This window comes from Tamandua tetradactyla, chromosome 20, assembly GCF_023851605.1.
Source record: "Tamandua tetradactyla isolate mTamTet1 chromosome 20, mTamTet1.pri, whole genome shotgun sequence".
Taxonomy (NCBI): Eukaryota; Metazoa; Chordata; class Mammalia; order Pilosa; family Myrmecophagidae; genus Tamandua; species Tamandua tetradactyla.
Window position 1 is genome coordinate 52,432,622 of NC_135346.1, and position 23,584 is coordinate 52,456,205.

Below are 23,584 nucleotides of genomic sequence, written 5' to 3' on the forward strand. Positions count from 1 at the left end.
TTTTTAAATGTCTGCCCCATATTTTTAATGACTAACAAAATCTTTGCAGCTTCAAGGTGGCTGAAGCTGAACCTTATCAAAAAGAAGCTATGAAGTTGAAAAACACCATCTTTATAAAAATTACATTTGTCTCATTTGAAGATTTCATTATACTCCAAGCCCATTTTGATGTAATCCCATCTAGTTTGATAGAAACCATCTTCCTAGAGTCATTTTTAATGGAGTTCCAGTGATATATCCCTAAACCAGCAAGTTCTTAACGACCCTGGAAAGTGACTGCTTGATTACACTTTAACGGTATTTGCAAATAAAATCACAAGTAATTAAGGGGAAATCTCCAGGCTTTTGAGCAAGTTTGATGCATGATAACTGCCTGATTCAGCTTCATCTAGAGTAATGCTGTGTAGGCAACAGCTACTGAGATCAATAGCAACGTAATGATAGTGGCAGAATTAAGTGAGTAACCTGAGAACTGTGCCTCAGAATGCATGCAGCTGCCACGAACCAAGGCCACACAGTGCACTCCGTGCTTCCGTCCTAAATGTTCATCAAAAGACGCCCTGCAGGAAAATGGAGTTAGATGCTCTTTATTGCTGATCGTGTCTCTTGCCACATTTATCAGGGAAATTGGATTAGCAGTTGGCAGCTGCAGGTAGACAAGATTCTGCAGTGATTAAATATGCAGCTTGGCTGCATTTGTTGTGACAGACCTTTAGTAAATTCTACTGTAAGCACCATCTGTCTAATTTGTATAAAGAAAACTTGGTGCTTTAAGCTACCGATAAAGAACTAAATCTGTTGCTTTATCATAAACAAAACTTTTGCACTAAATGCTTTTAAATGTAATTTATTAGGTTAAGGCTATTTTTCTATCATGATGAATAAATAATACATTCAAAAGTGCTTTCAGGTACTTCATTTTGCAAGTACTAGAGATAGAAACAGTTCTGTTTTGTTCTTCAATAAAGTATTTAGTATTCCAATCCACAGGAGGTGATGCTGTTAAAATATCTCTATGAAAATGCCGCAGGACTGCCAAATTCATTTAATTTGCAATCCTTACCAGGATTTTCTAACTCCCTATTTATAGATATTTTTCAGATGCAGACTTCAGGTTGAACATAAACATTAAGGACCTCTGTTGCCAAATTGAAATATGGTTGTGAGAGGAGGAAATGCTGCAAAACTCTTAAATTTATAGCTTTGTTGTTTTGTTTTGTTTTACTTAGTCCTAATAAAATTGAAGAGGAGATTGAGTTTTTGTCTTGGGTTTTTCTCTACAAAGTAAAGGGGAAAAGAAAGAAAATGTTGTGACATCCTGACTCTAGAGCATTATTTCAAAAATGTTTTTTTTTCCCTCCTAAAATTGTATCCATAGTAAAATAAAATCCAATACTCTCCTGACTCATGCATCATTTTGGATTTGGTTATGACGTCATCCATATTAAGGAAAATGAATGAAAACTTCTCGGAGGAAGAGGAGCAGTTAAATAGGAACCTGCTATCTTTAGTCCCTTCGTAAAAACTCCACAATGTTAAATTATTTAAAATCCTTGATTTTCAGCATGCGCACATTAAAAGTTTTCGCACTAAGTGCCAAATGTTGCAAACAGCACTTTAACAGAATGATTTTGCTTTGATCCCTGTAGCAGTTCCTGAATAATTTATCACAGGTTATTGCCTTAATTCTGGAGAGGGATAGAGCAATAAAGGCGGATGAAAACACTCCAGTTGAAACACCTTGGGGCCTGCTCATTCCTCTGACACGGCTCTTTTGTTGGAACTATTTAGAGGTTATTAAGATGTGTCTCCAGAATTAAGAGTATGCTGTAAGGATGAAGACAGCCATCTTAATTCTAAAGACAAAGCACAATGACCCTTAACCTTCTTTTTCTTTGTTGTTATTATATAGTAGAATTATGAGGATAATATTATAGCTGCCCCCAGTAGTGCCACTACAGTAAAGGGTCTGTCAGACTTTCCATTAGAAACCCTGTTTTGGGGGTCAGGGTGGAAGGAGCTGCATTTCAGCTGTTTCCCAGCCCATCCGTCTCACACTTGGCACTCAGACAACTGTTCACCATACAGTGGACTGAAGCACTCAGCAGTTTCTCCTTGAACTATCCAAAAAGGAATCCTTAGGGTTATATACCCCAGAACCTACCCCAGTCCCCACAACAGCCTCACTAAATATATAGGTACCTCTCACTTTTCAAATCAATCAAATGTCAACCAACTGTAGTATAGAAGAAGAGAAAGGCAACTTGAAATATACTTCTTTTTGTGATTTTAAATGAGATGGTAAATTGTGGCTCCTCCTACCCTAAATTTTAGTCAGATCACCTCTCTCTCTCTCTTGCGTTGTTTAGTAGTCTGGTTGAGCTCCTAGTTAACAATTATCCTGTCTGCTGCCAGAACTTGGTATATTTCACCTTTCAAGAAAGTAGCCTCTTAGTGTTCTGTGTGTTTCATTGTAAATCTTACAGTACTCACTGCTGCTTAGAAATAAGAGGTATTATCGGAGCATAAGAAATCTTTTTCTTACATTAAGACTACATCCTCCAGCTCATCTGACTCTATTTAAAGCACATATTTGATTATTAAATTGTTTTATCTTTCTTCTGTTCTGTGATAGCATTTTCTAAAATAAAATATGGGTATGATTTCATAACTGCGTTTTACTGCTTCAAAAAAAACCCTATAGATTCCCTGTCAATTGGAGCAGTTCTTTTAACTTGTCATCTTTTAAGGAAGGAAAAATTTGTAATAAAATAAAAATTAATCTTTTTAATGTAGTGAAAATAGACCAAAATAATGTTTTATTAAGAACCCTTTGTACTACGCACAAAGAAAGTAAAACTCATGGATCCTATTGACTTATTTACCATTGAATTGGGGGTACCTTATATCTATGTGAAAGCTTAAGATTATTTGAAGAGTGACCTGTAAGTACTTAATAAAAATAGAACCAAAAAAGCTGTTTTAATAGAAAGACTGCAAAAGTCAGTATAAGAATAGAATTGTTCCAAGAAGAGTTCTTAGAAAATGTATTTTGTTCTGAAGACTGTAAGGAATGTGAAAAGCTGGTAAGGAAGGAAACAAGTTTCAGATGGTGGAAATACATTATGTAAAAGGCAAAATGTTTAAAAAAAAAAAAAAAAAAGCAAGAACTGCAAGAAGACTAGCCAGTTTTAGAAAAACAAGGACAGTTAAGATTATGAGAGAAGAAAATAAATCATTTAAAGAAGCAGAAACAGAGATTCACAGTTGTTCGATACAAAAATTCAGATAACCTTCATTGTCTTGTTAGGCAATGTAGAAACTGAATATTCTTACAAACAAACATCCAGTTATACTGACTCACGTTTTAGATGAGACATGAGACATTCCAAATACTTCTGATAGTTAAACTATTATTTGCTACTTTGAAATGTTAAGATGAGGGTCAGAATTCACTTCCTCCATAATGATAATCATAAGTAAACTCCTTCCTAAAATGGTTTCTGTTTATTACCCAAATGTGAGGAAAGAGAAAATCTAGTATAGAGAAAAGTTCAGAGACCTTTTTCTGACAGAATGTTTCCACTGAAACATAGCTTCAGAAATCACAGTTGCATATCTCAATTATCCCATCCCCTTGTTTTGCAATTATGTTTATTTGTGCGCTTTGTTCTGACATTCTGGCATCTGTTCCTGGGTTTCCTTTTTCTCTTCCCAAGCTTCATCCTAAGGACAGCTCAATTAAGAGTCCAGCCTACAAGTCGGATTTTTTTCATTCAAGATTCAAGGGTTTGTTTGTTTTTTCTCTAAAAGTAAATACTTATGGAACACATAGTATGTGCTAGACATTTTTACATAAATTTATTTATTCCTCATAGCATCTCTGTGAAAGAGACTTTATTCACCTCTTTTATGTGTGAGAAAATTGAAACTGATAAAATGCCTTGCCTTAAGTCTTAAAATTAAGAAATAGAGCTGGAATTCAAATTCAATTCTTCTAACATTAAAATAGAGCTATTTCCCTGCATCTCTTCCTTGCTTGGAGAATGCAGCTACCATTCTGGGTTTGTCTTAGTACCATAGGTCACCTGGTCAGTTTTATTTTGTCCTAAGTTATTAAGGATGTTTTAGGGGTCTTTAAATGCCAATATATTTGCAAGATAGACTCGAAATTGCACAGTGGTACTCATTTCATGTAAGCCGATGTGGTTAAGATTTGCGATTATTAAATAATGTCTAGACTGTGTGCATTTATGTTTTGTGGAATTACCAATCCAGGTCTTTTTTTTTCCTAATTTGGCATTATTCAGAAATAAAGTATATTAGGAATCTAAATGTTCCCAAACTACTGGTATTATGACTTAGCTCAATTTATAAGCAGTGAAGTAAGAGCTGGTCAGCAGATTTGATGGTGTTTGTTTAAAGAGACTAAGGGTTTTCTATAGAAAGGGATCTGAGCGAGACATTTTACCTAATGAATCAAAATCAGATATGTGGTCATTATTGCCTGATTATTACTCCATCTGCTCTGCACTAACGTGAAAATCAATTACTGTGTCTCTTTCCCACTGACAGCGTATGTTGATCGGGCTGGCAAGAGATCTTCGAGGGATTGCCTTTGCAGTGAACACAAAGACCAGCTACACCATGCTGTTTGACTGGATGTATCCTTATTACACTGTGACAATACCAGCTCTGTGCACAGAGGGATGCCAGGCCCCTCGCTTTCGTTTAATAGTATGGCACAGTAGGGAAGAGGAAACAAAGCTAAATGAACTAATGTGTAATCAGCTAAAAATTACAGCACAGAGGCAGCAGTGCAGATAACTGAGCACAGCATTTGGAGACCCAGTCCAGAGAGGTCACTTTTTCGGTGCCATTAAATATTGACAACTTAAAAATCACATCCCCAAATGATTGTTTATGTTGGGATTGCAGGGATATCTGTGTAACATCTTCAACTCAGAATCAGTGAATTCTGCCATTTGGCATTTTCTCAATTCGGAGGGCTGTGAAGGTCACTTTTTCTCTTTGGGGCTCAACTCATCATGCTCTACTTTTTTCACCAGGATGAAAATATTAAGGGACATGGAAAAAGGAAAATAAATGGTCAGGATTTTTCATTTGGTACAAAATTTTAATTTAGTTTTGCCAAGATTTAGTACACTAAAAAATTAAACATTCTACATGGAAATGTCTCATCATTTAAGACTGAAAAGAGCATGACCTTTCATGTCCGACAGCCCAGGCTTGACATCCCAGCTCTCCAATTACTGTGAAAAACTGGGCAAGTCACTTCACCTCTCTGAGTCTCAGTTTCCTCATCTAAAGAGCGAGGCAATCCAGTATCATGGGTTATTGTGACTATTAAACTAGATCATGCACTTGTATAATGTCTGGCACATAGTCAGTGGTCTTAAATAGAAATTATTAATATTGCTTTAATTGTTATTATTGTGGGAATCATCATCAATCCTAATAGGAATTACACTTTATGTGAGTCATATGAGTGTAATATAATGGTTTCATGCCTTTTAGACATGAAACCATCAGAGCACATAAGAAAAATTCTGTAGTCTGAAAACTAATTTGTCTTTTAAATCACACTGTTTCTCAGGTGCTCTGTTCAAATCTTTCCTATCCAAACTTCTTTTGTAAATTAATTTGCAAATGAAACTTCTTAAAGGTAACCTTCAACTATTGATACCACAGTTATGGCCAAACACAAACTAACAGGGACTCTGAACATGTTTCAGGGAAAACTCTACATATTAAAAATATTTTAAAATATTCATTTGATTGATTGACATATTTTTAGTTGCTATTAAGACCTACTTCATCAGACTACTATCCCATAAAAAGATTAGAGATAAGAATTTTTCCACATTTTTTGAGGAATCATACATATCTTTATATCAACCTACAATACACACATGTACAGAGATAAGTTTTAACATGAGAAGTCAGACAGTTCTTTCAACTAAGAAGGATAAATTGGAATTACATATGGCCCTTTTATTTCTCTAAACATAAATAGTGGCTGTCTTGCATCCAAAGTGAAACCTTTCATTTATTTGAAAAAATCATAACAATCTAGTGTTTGGAATTGATGGTGATTTTGAAACCAACCTAGAACTCTAGGATGTTCAGCAGTTTTCCTTTTCTACAATTTTAACCAAGTCAAAGTCAAAACTTTTCCCCTGGGTTTCAAGGAATAGAAATATCTGCCATAATTGATACTGCTTGAAATTTAGAGAAGATATTGTAATTTAATCTTTTAGTTAAGTCTGTTTTCCATTTCCTCACTTGGTTCTTTTCTTTTGGGCACCCTTCTGAAATGAAACTTGTGTCCAGCAGATGGCAGAAAATAGCAAACGGAGAACCTTGGGACTTAATGTTTTGTTTTGAACTGCAAACCATTGTTTCCTTCATTTGACCATAGATGTTGATGTTATTAGGGTCTGGGGCTGAGGGCGAAGTGTCAGTTGTGCAGGAAGCTGTGGTAGATTGCCAATCAGGATAGTTTGGTACTAGCCATGCTTATAATAATTGAGTTTCAGTAGCAAATCAGCTTCCTTGGGAAAAGGCCAAAGGCTTTTCATAATTGTATTGACAACAAAATGAATATGATAAATGGTGTTCATTCAGTTGAGACAAGATTTATAGTTTTCCTTTGGGCAAAGGATAAAGAGCAAATATTTATAATAATAGTAAAATTTGTTTAAAAGTTACATTATCTGATAATTCAAAAAGCTTTATTAAAATGTTTTGAAATACTTTAAGCAGTTTCAGGTGATAAAGTACAGATTCTTCCCAAAATATTCTAGTAATGCAAAAATGAATAAGTATATGCTAAAAAAAAAAACGTGGATATGAAAGTCATTTATTCTTCCTGAAATATTGATATGTCAAACCGTCAGTGATGATTCGCACATTACTGCTGGGGAAAGTTTATTTACCTTTTATTCATATGAATGTGTGTTCTTTAATTTGTTATACTGTCCTTAGCATGCAGAGGAAACATCCTATAAGAGCACATCATCTTAAAGTCAAAATGCATTATATTTATGGCAATTATTTGATAAAATGCTATTTTAGTGGTTAGGTATTTAATTCGAAACATTTTTATAAACACTGACTGCATTAACTGCTACACAAACTACATTGCTTATCAGTCCATCCTTCCAAAACTACATTGCCTGAAACTACAGAGAAACCATCGTGATAAATTTTTCTTACTCCCAGAGAACTGGAGGAGGATCACTGATACATGTCTTTGCCCCTATTGTGAGAACGCCACAGTAAGAAAGCACCTACCTTACAGTGCATTTAATTGCCTGTTTAGACTTTTCCCAGATCATACTTAGATTGAAGTATCAAAAATCCAGAGAGAAGTTGAAAAAAAATAAAGCAATGTATATAACTTTTTTTTTCCTCACCCTCAGTCTCTTAATTCTCATAATGTCAGCTTTGAGCCCACTGTCTTTTAGTCAGGCTACCAGTACTGTATACTGAGGGCCATATCACATGCATAAACACTTTATATTAAGACAAGGCAAGACAATGAGGTATATAGAAAAGCACAAAATTTGCTCCGGGACGCTCTTATATTCTAGTCCTGGTATTATCACTTAACAACCTGTGGGGTCTTGGGTAGGTTACTTAGTGTTTCAAAATCACAGTTTTCTCTTCCATAAACAAGGCTAATAATATCTAGCTCATAGATTGTTGTAAGAAGTAAGTGGGCTGACATATGCAAACGACTGAGCAGTGTCTAGCACAAAGTAAATACTCCACCATTGTAGAGTTCATTTTCTAATATAATATGAGGCAAAGGAATCCCCTTTGCTCACTAATTCAGCATATTGGGCTAAGGACTGTGCCAGGTGTCATGAGGGATGTAGATTATTAGGACACAAATTCTACCCCAAAATGAGTTTATAGTTTGAATCAGATACCTACATAGATGACTGTGATAAAACACAGAAGTGATAAGTACCATGGTAAAAATAAGAACAAGAGAGTGATTGAGTTAGGTGGTGAATCAGGGAAGGCTCTGACAAGGTGAAGATACTGTCCTGGATCTTACCAAGTAAGTAGGATTGGACTGTATGGAAATAGGAAGATTGATAGGTTTTCAAAGTTGACCCAAGCACCAAGTTTAGAAAGGGAAGGAGTGGAGAAGATGATGTACCATTACAGAAACTAGTTATTTCATAGGTGGAAATGTCGAGTGTCTGGGACCTTTGACTATCAGGCCAAGGAATTTACACCCTTATTCCTTAGGTAGTATAAAGCAACTGAGTGACTAACAACATCAGAATTGCATTTCAAGAAGAGCATAATTGGCAGTATCATGTTGGACAAATAGGGGAGAAAGTGAACTTAAAAATCACTGGTCACCACACATTTTTCAAGTGTCTTCTCTGTACCAGGCATTAGGAATGTAGGAATGAATAAAACAGATTGCTCTTTAGAAGCTCGCAATCTAGGGTATATACAGATAACTAATAAACAACTATCAGTGTGTTATAACAAAGATGCATGCAAATGGAACATATATGAGGAGGAGATTTGGGGGTTGATTGGTTTGGTGACAAAATAGGGAAAGCTGTTCTCCCGGGGAAAGTGAAAGTTGAGCTGGATGTTGAAAAATGGGTTGGCATTTGCTGAGCGAAGGAGGATAGAGGCTTTCCAGCAGTGGGTGCCCTCATAAACTAAGGTGGATGTGTGCCCCTTCATGGAGAACTTTTAAAATAAGCTCTGAGTTGGCAGACTTTTTCTGTGCTGGAAACATCCTCACATCCCTATCTCCAAACAGTTTTAACAGAAGTATTTCTGTTGCCTTCTAGTCTATTACGGGTTTCTTTATGTAAACTCCCAGAGGAAAAGAATTATGTTGTACTCATTTCTGTTTTCTTGAGGTCCAGCACATAGTAAATAAAGATAACTACTGGGTGGATGGATGATGGATGGATGGGTGATTGGATGGTAGCTGACCAGCTGGCAGTTGTCAGGAAGCAAACTTGATGTTTCTCAATTTTTCATATATTATTATCTTGTAAGACAATGTCATATCATTAATTCCTTTGATTTTTAATTTCTCTGATGTGGACCTTAGGAATTCATTGAGAAAATGTCAGTAAAAGTAAACAGACTGTGCCTTTTCTTCCTAAGGGCCCCCACTCTTTTATATATATATGCACAAGGCCACTGGAAAATTAAACTCCTAGAGTTGGTTCTGATTCCCACCCTGTAATCTGCGTCTGGCATTCACTCTGAAGCCCTTTTAACCTTCCTGCTTAGTAGACCTCTACTCTGCTTTCCAATAATCACTCATTTTCTCTGTGGCAGTCACCTCTGTCAGAAGCATATTAGAATTGGCACTACTTTCATTCCACAAAGAACAGGGAGCATCCCCTCATATCCCCCGGCCTTATCCCATAGTGAATGCAGTGAGCACTGAAAATATGACGTCTCTAATGCTTTCTAGAACGCCTTGCAAAGTGGCTTGTGTCTGCCTATTATTCTTAGATTCTGAGATTTAGGTCTTCTTGGTTTTCTGATAAGTCTTCCAGATGCTTTTCCACTAGTGATCACTGGATTGTGCTCAGGAGGTCTCTTGGTGGACTGTTTTCTCGCCTGTACTCTTCTGGAACTACCTTTGAATTTTGGTACACAATAGAGTATCCCTATTGTGTATATGCCATCCTGACTATAGCATGAACCCTCCCCGCCCACCCACCCCCACCCCAAGACTAAAAGCTACATCCTACTTATCTCTGGATTCCCAACCCTAGCATGGTATGTAGAGCATAGTATCTACCATCTATCAAAAATAACAGATTTTTCTAGTCTAATAGCTAAAATTGAGTCAGTCAAGTTCATTAGTATTACTTTTTCCATTTTCCACCCACTAAAACCCCATACACACATACACTCACTCCTTATCTTCTTTCTCTGCTTTATTTTTCTTTAGTATTTTTTAACATATTATGTGCTTATTTTGTTTGTTTCTGTCTTATTAGAATATAAGTTCTCCCAGGGCAAGGATATTTTAATGTTTTATTCATTGGCATGTCCAGAGAAATTAAAACAGTGCTTTTTATAGACTGGGCCCTCAATAAATACTTGATAAATAATTGTTTCAGTGTCTACAAATTCAGCCTTAACATGATATCTCTAGGGGAAAATATTTTACTTTTGGAACTTTTGAGGGGCATATTGCTCTTAAGCCTTTAGGGGGCTTAATTCCATTACATCTTATATGAATTATTTCTTGATGGTTCAAAATGAAATGTGCAATTAAAAAGAATTGTATATTATGCCGGAGACCTGGGTTCGATTCCTGGTGCCTGCCCATGTTAAAAGAAAAAAAATTGCATAGATAGTTCAAATCAATTATGCTATACTTCATTTTTGGGTTGGCAGGTTTACAGCACAAATATTTATTGAGTATCTACTTTGTGCCATAATAAACTACCTAGTTCCTGCCCCCAAAAAGATTGCAATGTAAAGGGGAGAGATAGACAGATGCTAACACAGGGTACCCACATGCTAGATTTAAACATCTAACTACCTCTTCCCCAATCCAGGGGTCGGGGTGAGGTTGTGAGAGAAGAGGATGTCAGTAAAGAGTTTCTGGAATAACTGACATCTTTATATCTGTGTTGGAATCTGAAGGAAGGAGCAGAGAGATGGTAGGGAAGCACAGTTCTCTGGCTTTTAGAAACATACTGTCTAAGGGGGTAGGCAGATAACACCAGCACCCAACCCTAATACTGTGTGTTATAAGAGAGATGTAGACAAAGTGGTCATTAAGCATAAATTAGGAAGGTACTCATGACTTTTGACTATATAAAGTATCCCAGGGGAGGTAAAACTTGGACTAGGTGTCGAAAGATAGTAAGGAATGTACCAGGCAAAAGAAGCAGCATATAGAGGAGTGAAGATCAGAGAGAATTGGCATTGCAGGGGATTTTGAATGGCTGAATCTTAGATAGAGCAGAAGTACTTAAGAGATGAAGCCAGAATTAGGCAGGGTCAGATCTTAAAGGGTCATGTATGCCAGGCTAAGGAATTTGAAGTTTATTCTAAGAGCAGCAAAGGAAGCCATTGTCACCTTTCTTACTATGCAGTTCCTTGACCATACCACTAGAGAAAAGGAACACCATTAAGTAATTTAGTTCACCTTCACGTGAAATAAAAAGACAAATACATTGGAAAAACATCAGAAAAGAGATACTTGGGGTTGGGGAAAAAAACACGAGGGAAATGAAGGCAGTGACAGAGTAAGAGATTTTCTGCTACATAAAGTTTAGGCTTTAATCCTCTATTTCTGTATCCATTTGGCAAGGTGGAGGTTAAAGAGCTGATAGAGCTGAATCAGAGTTTTCTAGATTCTGACAGTCTTGGCATATACTTATCAGATGTACACACTCCTAGATACTGATGAAAATTTTTGAGAATTTCTCCTTGGATACACATGGTAACTGCCTTTTAGTGACACTGACCTTGGATAGATTAAAAATTATTCAAAGCTTCTCTTTCAATTAACATTCCAGATATTCCTTGAAGCTACAAGGGACCAAGCAGAGCAAGTCAACAACTTAAAAAAAAAAAGGAAAGAATGTAGATAATTTTGAAGCTGGGAGGTAAAAGCAGGCCACGGTGGCTCAGCAGGTAAGAACGCTTGCCTGCCATGCCCGAGGACCCGGGTTCGTTTCCCGGTGCCTGCCCATGTAAAAAAAAAAAAGCTTTTCTAAGTGTTTTAGTGCCTAAGAAACCCTGATGATGACAGTTCAAATATGTTTTTATCCTCATCAACTAATTGATTTTCCTTTCCTACAGTATTAAACATAAATGTTTACATATGTTTCTTATATTATACTTTAGAAGTGTCTTTTATTTATAGATAGTATGCCAAGAATAAAGCAATATAATGTATGGGGTGTTGCAAATAACAGCAAAACATTTGCACACACATCCCCCAAAATAACAGATTAGGGAGGTTATGGGGAACAATTTATAAAGTTGCCCTCGTGCAGTAAACGTAGCACACACACAGATTCCATTTTTCCCTATATAAGTGGCACTAATTTTCAGAAACAATATTTCTTTGGGCCCTTAAATTCCTTAACAGGCTTTATAAAAGGTACCCAACATACCTTCCCATTCTTCAAAGGGCTATTGAGCGATGGTATGGAGAGCCAGTATGTACAACTCCCATCTTAAAGCTAATGGCAGAACTGATGCAAAACAGGTAAGCAGTGTGATAGGGGAGTGAAAACACAATCTGCTATTGACAGAAGTCGCCTAAGGTCAGATTCTCCTGCCTATTATATGTATATTCAAGGCCTAAGCAAGAACCCAGGACCCAAAAATTGATTAATAAAAGTAATTGAATTACAGAGATAAAAGGTTTAGACCTTTTGAGAGAAAGAGGTATAGCATACTTAGATAGATAGATAGATAGATAGATAGATAGATAGATAGATAGATAGATAGATAATTTTTGAGAGCTGAAAAAAATTGAAAGCTACTACCACCATTATTTAAAATACTCTATATTCAAATATTTCACCATTTAATTACAATTCTGTAGAATTTAAAACCTGGTAAGAAATTCAGAGGTCTCTGAGTTGAGATGCTACATTTTATGGATAGGGAAACAGACCAGACCCAGAACAATTCATGGCTATAAGTTGTCTGTCCCAGGAGCCCTAATGATTGACCTTTCTTTCTTTGATTCTAATTGATGCCTCTTCATCTGTGCCAAGATTCATGTATTTGGATAGTTTATGCACTCAAATTTTTCATTTAAATAACAACCATAGCACTTCTCAGAAATTGCCTAGTTGACTTCATAGTTTTCATAGACCAGCAGAGATTCATATATTCTTCATATAAACATTAACAAAGATGTAGCTAAAAGAAAAAAACCATAATAAGCTCCTTGGTTTTACCTCTTTAAAATATGTCATTGTGAATGTGGCTTAGCACCAAATTACCTTTCACACAGCCATCCATTTTCATCAATTCCTCCTTGTAAACTGTGCGTTAGAAGGGAGATATTCAGACAGGGAACAAGTATAGGTTTCAGCTTAATTTTTTCTCTGATACTGAGTTTCTCACAGAAATACTTTTAAATTTTTACTCTAAAACAAGAGGGAGAACCACCTGGCAAATAAAGAAATGTAAGTATCTTTCTTTTAAAAGTTGTTAGTTTTTTAGAAACTATTCTCATAGGTGTGTTAAATATTAAAGGAAGCATAGCTATATGTTTTGTGTTAGAAACTTTTTCCACGAAATAATTGATATTATATACTACTGATATGTTAATATTTAATATTAAAGGAAAAATCCTTGCACTATGTATTGTAAAGTATTTTACATCTGCAATAGGCAGATAATTCATATTTAACACAATTGTCCTAAGAACTACCTCATGAAAATCTGTTACCTCTGAAAATATCTTTTCTATATTTCTCTAGAATTTAATGTGACACATATACATATATATATATATATGCATTTCCTTTCTTTAATTAGGAATTATATGCCAACAATCAGATATTTGTAATAATATTTCTAGTATGTTATTATTTTACTCAATTCTAAAGCATTTGGAAAAAACATGGAGAAACAACAATTCATTCTGTTCCATGGCAAACAGGACTTTAACATATCTCTTTGCTTTTTGGTGTTTCTTCACTATAACCTACTTCCATATATTTTGCTAACCCTTTTAAAAATATGCCATTGTTTCTTGAAAGCACAACAACAAAGCATATCAGACCAATTAAAGCCCAGGTGATATTTTAAAAGCATACCTTCGGTCAGAATGGCATATCAATCAATCCTTTATCTTCTTCATACTGTTCTCCTCCCTGTAAGGAACCAGGGAAGTAGAATTGTTCTCAGAATGCTTCTGAGATTTGTTTCTCTTTACTTGAGCTATTTGCAGTGGAAATTGCAGTATGCAATGTAATTTAATGTGTTTAAAATATGCTTAAACTATCACATGGTTCTCTATGCATGTGTATAGTAAAAGAGAGATCTGAATTTCCTATGTCACTTTAGAATTTGTTTTAAAATATATAATAGGCACTATAGGAGATCGCAAATACATATGGAACGAATATGTGAGTTCTTATTCATATATTAGCTATATCCAAGCATTTATATAAACATACATATACACACTTCATTTTTATTATGATTATTGTGTTAACAACCGCTTTGTGTACATTTCAGCTAAAAGATAAACAAACTTCTCCTGGTCAGGGATCCCTGCGATCTGTCAGCACTCTGAAATTGACTGCAAATATTTCTTTGTATATGTACTTTTATATGAAGGGTATAAAAGCTTCCATCAGTTTCTCAAGGGCAGTAGTAACCAAAAAAATTAAAAGCAATCTCTCTAGGTGATAATGGCTCCCAAAAAGGCAATTCTGAGGTGTGCTTATTAGAATAACTTTAAAAGGAAAAAAAAAAACTTTCTCATCTAATAATAGATATTGATGAGTCTTTATGCATTGTAAATGCAATACCTTGCCTTCCTATTTATAATTAATTGCTTCAATTTTTTTAATAAGACAATATATGGTCATAATTTTTTGGCCGAAGGCAGCATGGTATTCTAAAAGGAGCTCAAGTGTGGATCTGATAGACCTGTGTTTGAATCCTGGCTCCTCTACTTATTAACTATGTGACCTTGGATAAGTACTGACTTCTCTAAACCTTCACTTCTGTAAAATGGAAAGAATGGACACTTACCTCATAAGTTTGTTTTGAGGAATAAATGTGATAATATATATAAAGTACCTGGCAAATACCAAATGATCTATTAAATAATGGTGGTAGGTGGTGGTTATGGTTGTTGTTACTTTGAAATTATAGGTAAGAAAAAAATCAAATGAGTCATGTATACAGAGCTTTCTAAACTTTCTGTCATCATAATTCAGTAGGAAAGATTCAAAGGAGGCAAACTGACAAAATTTGAAAGGTGGGATGTCTGAATGAGTTTTGACAGGAGTTGTGTCAGACAAGGAATGAGCTCTTTGAATCAACAAATAAATGAAAATGACTCCTCTTAATTTTCCTAGTATCTTGATAGTGAGAAAATTAGCTTATATTTTATCCACACTTGTTAAATGGAATGGCATTTTTAAAATGGGGCAACGGTACTGTAATAAACGTAATAAATGAAACTGCTCAGTGTTTTAAACCTGTATTTGGCTTCTTCATCTGAACAAGTAGTCTCATTTTTTTGCTATATTTCTTAGATCGCAGCGTTTGAATTTTGATGTATCATCTCCAAATGGAATTCTTCTCTTCAGAGAAGCTAGTAAGATGATTTGTACTTATGGTGAGTATCCTTTTGAATTTTCACATCTGTATGAATTTATGAAGTGGGTATTACAAGTGCAAAAATTCAGGTTACTATCATAATGACATCAGAAGTAAAAGCATGCCTTTGACTACAAATCATGCCTGACGAACTTGATGAATTTCTTTTGGCAAAAACCACAGTGTCAACAGGCAAAAAGAGTACACTAGATAGAATATTTAAAAGTTACAGCATATTCAGAATTGCTCAGTTACATCAGGTAGTTTGCTTTCTTTTAGAACTTGGTTCTAATTTAGAACTTGGTTAGCAGTTTGGGCCTTAGCTCTGCCATAATCCTTAATACTTGCCAATTCTAACAGCTTCATCAATGAAATTCTCAACTCTCTGAGACTTTTGTGTGACAAGGGAACGGGAACAGGGGATAAGAATCCTCTGTAATCTGGTTTGACACACCCTGAACGATGGCTATGAGTTGCGCTGTGAGCAATGTGCTTTTTCCTGAGAGATGTTTCTTTGTGTTCTCTTTTTCTTTGTTCTCTTCTTTTTTGTTTGTCTGTTCTCTCTTTCTCAGATCAGCAGCTAACTCTTAAGTATGTTTGGTCTCAAAAATTCCTTGATTCTCAAATATATTTTTGAATACCTGGCAATTGATTTTACAAAATTTTGTGAGGTTTCTTTATTTTAACTTTTTGTGTGTGTGTGTTTGTGTGTGTGTGTGTGTTTGTGTGTGTGTGTGTGTGTGTGTGTGTGTGTGTGTAGGAACAGCCATAAAACTATTACTTTGCTAAAAAGAAGAAAAATAGATGTTTAAATTGTTTTTACTCCAGTTCGAGACAACATTCTGGGGCTCATGTCTGTGCATTGTAGGGCTCGGTTAAAAAATGCTTAGTTTTCATTGCACATTTGATTTGTAGAGTTTGCGATTGTAAGTATATGGAGACTACAGAAAGTATCTATTTAAAATAGAAAACTTACACTGTTTTATTTTCATCTGTACCAGCAAGAACGTCACCACAACTTTTGTATCTGTTTGAAACAGACACATTACAATGATGTAAAATAAAATCAACAAAATCAAAAGTTGGTTCTTTGAAAAGATCAGTAAAATTGACAATGATATTAAATAGAAATACTTCGCCACCTAAAGGTACAAATGGACCCCTTTTTAAATACTCCAAATATAGGTTGCCTCATTTCTACTGTATATCTTATTTCTTTCAGTGTCTTATCATGCTAAGATATGTGACTGGACCTTTTTCAAAAGCAGCATGATATCTTAGAAAAAGCACAGGTTTAGAGATTGAAAGTTCTGTTTGAATCCTAGTATCAACCCTTACCACTCCATGACCTTTGGCTAAGCCACTCACTCCTTTATGCCTAGTTCTCTCCCGTATAAAATTGAGAATAATAAATGCCTACTGACTGCCAGCCTATTTAGGATTAGAGGAATTAATCGAGACTATCAGTAAAGGGCCTGGCATAGGGTATGACCTGGAAGAGATACTCACTGATACACCTTTCCTTGATCCAGAGTCTTTCTCTTGTATTCACCGAGCCAGGCTTTCTCAGAAGGGTGTGTGCTGACCCACATCACTTTTTCGTTCAGGAATGCCTGTCCTCCTTCCTTCTGCCTGTAACCAGTGTTGAGTTTCTATTTCCTCACTTCTTGAAAGGAAACAATAATTCCTATCATGAAACAATACCTGTATAATAATCTCTTGGTAATAGATAAAGCTTTAGCTATACAAATGTTAGATCCCTATTGTCAATCACAAGTCTATCTTTCCTGCCCCTTTTCCTGAATGTAGTTTCTTCCACTAGATGTAGTTTTACCTTTGGGGCTTATTAACTATGCAATGGGACAGATAATAGCAGTAAACCTCTTTCTCTTCCAGTATCACTGGATCTGTAGGACAGAATGTATGCCCAACAAACTGAAAGAAATCTCACAGAACAGTGCCAGATATATGGGCTTCAAAAGCCATGCAGTCTAAAGGGTAAAAATTAGGTAGATTAAATAACTGTGGGTCAGTGAGAGGGAGGGAAGGGGTCTGGAATGTATGAGTTCTTTTTTTTTTCTATTTCTTTTACTGGAGTGACGCAAATGTACTGAAAATGACAACTATGTGATGATATTGTGAACCATTGTTTGTATAATATGGTTGGACTTTATGGGTGTGTGAAGATTTCTCAATAAAATTTTTTTTTTTAAACCATCCAAAAATAAATAAATAAATGATTTTAAAAAGCCATCTGATTCCCTAACAGGTTGTCTGACATAGACAAAGGCATTACAGCAAAAGTAAAGAAAAATAACTATGTGAGGATTACATTGGAAGAAAAAGAAAAGAAGACGGGGGGAAAACAAGTAGGGAAGGAAAAAGAGAAGAAAGGTAAAGGAGAATTTAAAAATTTTCAAAAACATTCTTGGGAAGAAAAGTCAGTAAGGAGTTTTCTTGCACTAAAGAAAAACCAAGAGACATGAGTAACGCTGTCCTCTTAAAATTGGAATAATAATAGTAGCTTCCATTTTTTTAATCAGCTCTTATCTTTCTGTTCCTATACGAGACCATTTGACATTCATTGGCTCGTTGAGTGCTCAGAAGAGCCCTCAATGACTGTGTTATTATCTGGTTGCTTATGCTTTCTGTGTGTCTGCTCCCTGTTAAACAGAAAATAATACCTACCTTATAAGGTGGTTGTGAGTATTCTCTTAAATAATGTATGTGAAGCCCCCAGCCAGTTAGCTACAATGATCACCATTATGAAGAAACTGATGCTCAAAATGTAACGTAAGAAACTTCCCAAATATTACACAGTTAGCAGGTAGTTGAATTGGGATTTCATTCAATGTCTGTCTTTCTATGTTCCTTATTGCATCTTAGAAGTTGCCACAGGAAGATTGTACTTTGGATGTTTATGATAAAGTGCTGTTCCTTAAAGTACAGTTATTTTTATCCCAAAACTTCAGGGAAATCAAAGGTTCAGTGGGAAAATGCCCTTTAACTGTGTCACCAGTTATTTTGACACTGCACTTTGCATAGAGCTATAGAAAAATGTCTCTCAACCCACCGATTCCCATTCTGGCCCCATCAGTGAAGCAAATTTTGTCAGTATTTACTTCTGTGATGTTTTACTACCCATGCTTTTACCTCTGGAAATTCTTATATGCTTCCTGGAGGGAGATCCCTGTGGTGGTCATCCTGGAATCTGGAAGATAAGGGAAAGAGTGATTAGGAGGACACGGAAGAGCCAGCATTATTTGTTTCTTTGGTAAGCCAAATTGAAGGAGGGGGACGCCTATGGAGGAAAGAGGCCAGAACATTCTATGATCCCGTCTGTCCCTATCCCACAAGGTTTTAGCTCTCCTCGCCTCTCGTGGGTGGTGCAGAGGGGAAAGACTCATTTCCAAATGCACCTGGTTTGCTATACCTTCTGTAGAATACTTCCACCTTGCTGCTCTATGAGACCGGCAGAAAAATAATACTTTTGATATGCTGTTTTATTTATCTACATTCTGTCATGATATACTTTGATGTAAGTTTTTAATTTTGCTTCAGCTCTCAGCTGCTCTCGCCATTACAGCTCAGGGTCAGCGATGAGGTTAGCCACAGTAGCACAAAACAATTTCCTGTTTGTACAGCCCAGGTAACATTTGGATGAGGATTAAATTTTACCACATTTTCTACTAGCTCAAGCCTATTATTTCTAATGAGTTTTAAATTGCTTCAAGAACATGTATTTCAAAACTTAGTACTATGATCCATTCAGCCTGAGCAACTTAATAAAAGAAATTTCTTCCCTAAATTTTTGGTTAAAATGTTGCATGCAGTGTAATAAATGTTATTACTTTGGAAACCTACTTCTCAGTTTCAAGAACTAGATGTTTTTTATGCTCAGTTTCCATTTGTCTAATCTTTTCTTCGCTGTGCTTCTGGGTGCTGGTATCTTTAGTGACATCTGTTGGTTGAAGAGTGCACAGAAGGGATAAATAGTGATTGTTTTCATAAAGCTGGCTAAAATGGAACAGTTATTTCCATAGGTACTCAATACGTGAAAATCTAAATCTTAAAAATGGATAGAACAGGCTATCATTGTTCATTTATCCATAAGAATTTACATTAGAGTTCTTTTAAGTAGTTAGCATATGCTCCAGGTGCATTTAAGGTATAACTTAATAATATACATAAATTGGATTTGTAAAGTGTTGTGAAAGCCACTATTACTTATTGTGACCTAGATACAAGAGCAGAGGTTTTCAAACTGTGTCTTGCCGAGCCCAGAGGACTGTGAAAGTGCCATGGAGGCCCTGCGGGGGGTAGAAGGGAGGGGAACCAGCTGCCACTTTGACCAAGACCACCTAACTGTATAGTTGCACTAGCCTTGTTTGTAAAAGCTTCGACTGCTAAAATTTTTCTAAAAAACTCGAAAATTGCTAGCATATACTGTTAGAAGCATAAGAATGAAGGATTTGATTGCAAACTTATGTTAAAATAGTTCGAAGCAAATGGCTAACGAATGTATAGTTGAAATAAATAGACAATTAATAAAATGTCCCCAAGAAATAACAGTTCTTAAAAATAGATTAGCCAAAACAAATATGGCCTTAAATCTTATCAGAAACTTGGCTGGGGATGTATAATAGCAAAGTGATAGAGGAAAGCCCACAAAAACCTTGTGACGGCAGTGGGGTGATCAGTACCCTAAGCATCCCCAGACCTGGATCAGACAGCTCACAAAGGCAAGGTAGTGAGGCGTGCACTCCACATTGAACCAAGGAGGCTTCTGGTCATCGAGAGACTCCTTCTATCGCCACACATATGGCACCTTAGGAATGCAGGCCAGCATTTTATGAGTGAGGGTGATTTCTGAAGAAGTGCTTAGAATTCAGTGGATTCCTTCATCCATCCAGCTAACATTTATTGAATATTTACTATTTTTCTGGTACTGTAAGAGTTAACAAGGGATAGAAAGATAAATAAGATGTAAGTTTTTAACTGATTCTTACCTTAAGAAACTTGAGTTCAGTAGGGGATTCCGACAAGTAAACTAAGAATTATGATGTATAAATTATATTTATACACTCTTTATAGAGAAGTATAAAGAGTGTTATGGGAGCCCAGAAGAGGCTTCTGACTCAAACTGAGGGGTCAGAGAAGGCAGTATTTCTTAAAGAAATACGAAAAGGGCCCAAAAGTTTGTGACAAACATTCCAAGCAGAGAATAGCTTATACATAAGCACATAAATGTAACAGCATCTTCTGTTATGAAACTGCTAGATTTCAAAATTTCTGGAGAAAAAACAAATATTAAGGAGTTTTAGGTGATGAAGTTAGAGATAGGAGGACCTATTATGAAGAAACTTCTTTGTCAAACTAAGGAATTAGAAATTTATCCTTAAGGATATACTGTAGTTAAGGAAAATACTGACCTGTTTTAAACAAAGTGGTGTGATCATATTTGTATTTTTGAAAAACCACTTTGATAAGGTTGTGGTAAGTGGATCATCGAATGCAAAACCAGAAGAGAGGGGAGCCAGAATTAGTCATTGAGATTGGCATACCAAGCTAACAATAATTTATGTCAACCCTTCTTCATGGTCAAAACATGATTCTCTCCTACGTAATAACACAATATCACTAAAAGTCTATTATTACACAAAGAAAACTATACTACTTCTTGGAATTTATAGAAAAATGTTTACTCTTTTTACACTAAATACTTCTCCAAGAACATACATATGATCCTTGGCAGCCTCAAACAATGATTTTCTTTTTGTTGTTATTCAACCTGGGACCAGGCTTGCCCCAACACCTAATCCTATAGTGTGCACATGAGATCACTCAAGAAGTGGTTGTAGGGCGGGCCACGGTGGCTCAGCAGGCACAGTTCTCGCCTGCCATACCAGAGACCCAGCTTCGATTCCTGGTGCCTGCCCATGCAAAAAATAAAAAAAAATTTTAAAAAAGAAGTGGTTGCATCTGACTGAGACTAAATAAACAGAAAATAGGCTTTGATAACAGCTGCGACCTAATGATTGCACATTTAGTTATGATTGCACATTTAGTTAAAATTTCCTTCAACTAAAAAGAAAAAGTATATATATGATTACACAGTACTCTTTAACCTTTCAATATTGGAAATTGCTTCTTTTTTCTCTGTTTTCTTTCAGTTACTTGGTATGACTCAATGAAAGAGTAAAAACCATGAAAATAGTCATGCCTTTGTAGAACCCACATTTCTATCTTTTCTTCTAAAGAAGTAATCCAAAAATAGAAGGCAACTAACTTCATAAAGACCTTTGTTGTAACATTATTCATAATTGTGAAAAACAAACAACATGGCTCAAAATATTAAAATGCTTAAGGACATACCAACTCAATGGAAAAATTTGTAGCCATTAAAAATTATATTTTAAGAGTACCTATCTTTCTGGAAATGCTTATGTATAATGCTGTGTAAACTTAGAATTCAAAATTGTATCTATGCTGTAGGTAATACAAAATTTGTATATGTGTGGTAATATTTGAGAGAAACCACAGAAAAAAGTGAACTCGTTTGATATATTAGCTTGTAAGTTAATTTCTTTAAATATTTTGATCTTCACTAATTGCTTATAGAATAACCTATGTGAAGTCTTGTATTCAAAAAAGGCAAGAAAGTATCCTTAAATTTGTAACTAAATTATTGGGCAACATTACTTTGAAAGTTCTGATGCCATATTACATGTTTAGCAATGCTGAAATTCTGTCTCCTGTATCACTGACTCATGCCATAAAGTTAGGGAAGGTTTGTAACCCCAGCAGGAGGGAATCACCCTAAGTATATAGCTGGGAGTCACTTGTACTATCATATCCTTTTCTATCATATTGTTCCATAACCATCATTTTCTTTCTCATCTTTTTTCTTCTAAAATAGAAATTTCTTTTTCTTTTTCTTTTTTGCTTTTTTCAAATGATAGAATAACAGTCTCTTGAGGAAAAATATCTGGCAATATAACCTGTAGAAAGTGAAAATCCGCCATTCTTCTGTCACCCAAAGATAATCATTGTTAGCAGTTTAGTATGTCCCCTTCCATAGTTTTTAGGTATATAAATATACATGTACATATATTTTTCCAAAAGTGGCATCATAATGTTCTTGCTATTCTGTAATTTGATTTTTTAACTTATATCATGGCCTTCTGTCCATTCTAATATATGTATAAACCTATCTCATCTTTTGAAATAGCTATACAATATTCTGTTTCATGGTCGTACTTTAATTCATTCCTCTTTTGATGAGTATTTAAGTTGTTTCTAATTTTTTACTGTCATACACAGTATTTCGGCAAATAGCCTTGTACATTCAGCTTTCTGAACATCATTCATTTAACAAATGTATATTGAGAGCAGCAGGAGCTGTTCTAAACTCTTTGGATATATCAGTGAACAAAACAGCAAAATAATTTGTCTACTATATTAAAAGGCAGTAACTGCCTTGGGGAAAAAAAAAAGAAAGTAGGTCAAATTTTAGGGCATCAGAAGTATCAGGAATTGGGGAACATGTTCCAGTATTAAAAAAGGGTGGTCAAGGTAGGCCTCATAAAGAAAATGACATTTAAGCAAAGACTTGAAGAAGATGTCGGAGTTAGTTATGCAGATATTTTGGGGAAGAGCATTTCAGACCAAAGGAAAGCAAGTGTTAAGGTCCTGAGGCAGGAGTAAATATGGCATGTCTGAAGAACAGCAAGGAGTCCAGTAGCTGGAGCAGAGTGAATAAAAAGGAGAAAAACAAGAGCACTGTCATATAGGGCCTGTAGACCATTGTCAGGACTTCGACTTTAACTCTGAATGAAAGACAAGACGATTAGAGTGTTTTGAGCAAAGGAGTAAAATAACCCAACATAAGTTTTTAAAAGACCATTCTTGGTGCTGGATTAGATTATAGAGGATTAAAGGTACACGCCCAGAGATTGGGTAGGGAAATATTGCAGTCATCCAGGCAAAATTTGATGTTGGCTTTGACCAAGGTGATTACAGTGGTTGCAAGGAGTGGTTGAATTATATATAGATGTGTGTATTCTGGGTATATTCTGGATATATTGAAGGTAAAACCAATCAAATTTCCCGAAGGATTGGATATATAGTATGAAATAAAGAGACGAGTTAGGGGATTTTTGGCATTAATCAACTGGAAGGACGAAGTTGCGAAAAACTGATTTGGAAAAGGATGCAGATGGATGTGGGAGTG

At 35.6% G+C, this 23,584-nt stretch overlaps 1 protein-coding gene across 4 annotated transcripts in view; it reads left to right on the forward strand.

Annotated features, from left to right (window-relative positions):
- RANBP17 (RAN binding protein 17) overlaps positions 1-23,584 on the forward strand; it is a 365,039-nt gene that overhangs the window by 258,771 nt on the left and 82,684 nt on the right. For all 4 annotated transcript variants that reach the window (XM_077137636.1, XM_077137634.1, XM_077137637.1 and 1 more), the window contains exons 20-22: positions 4,576-4,664; positions 12,155-12,262; positions 15,288-15,370. In XM_077137636.1, coding sequence (XP_076993751.1) covers positions 4,576-4,664; positions 12,155-12,262; positions 15,288-15,370 — 280 coding nt within the window. The remainder of the gene's footprint in view (positions 1-4,575; positions 4,665-12,154; positions 12,263-15,287; positions 15,371-23,584) is intronic.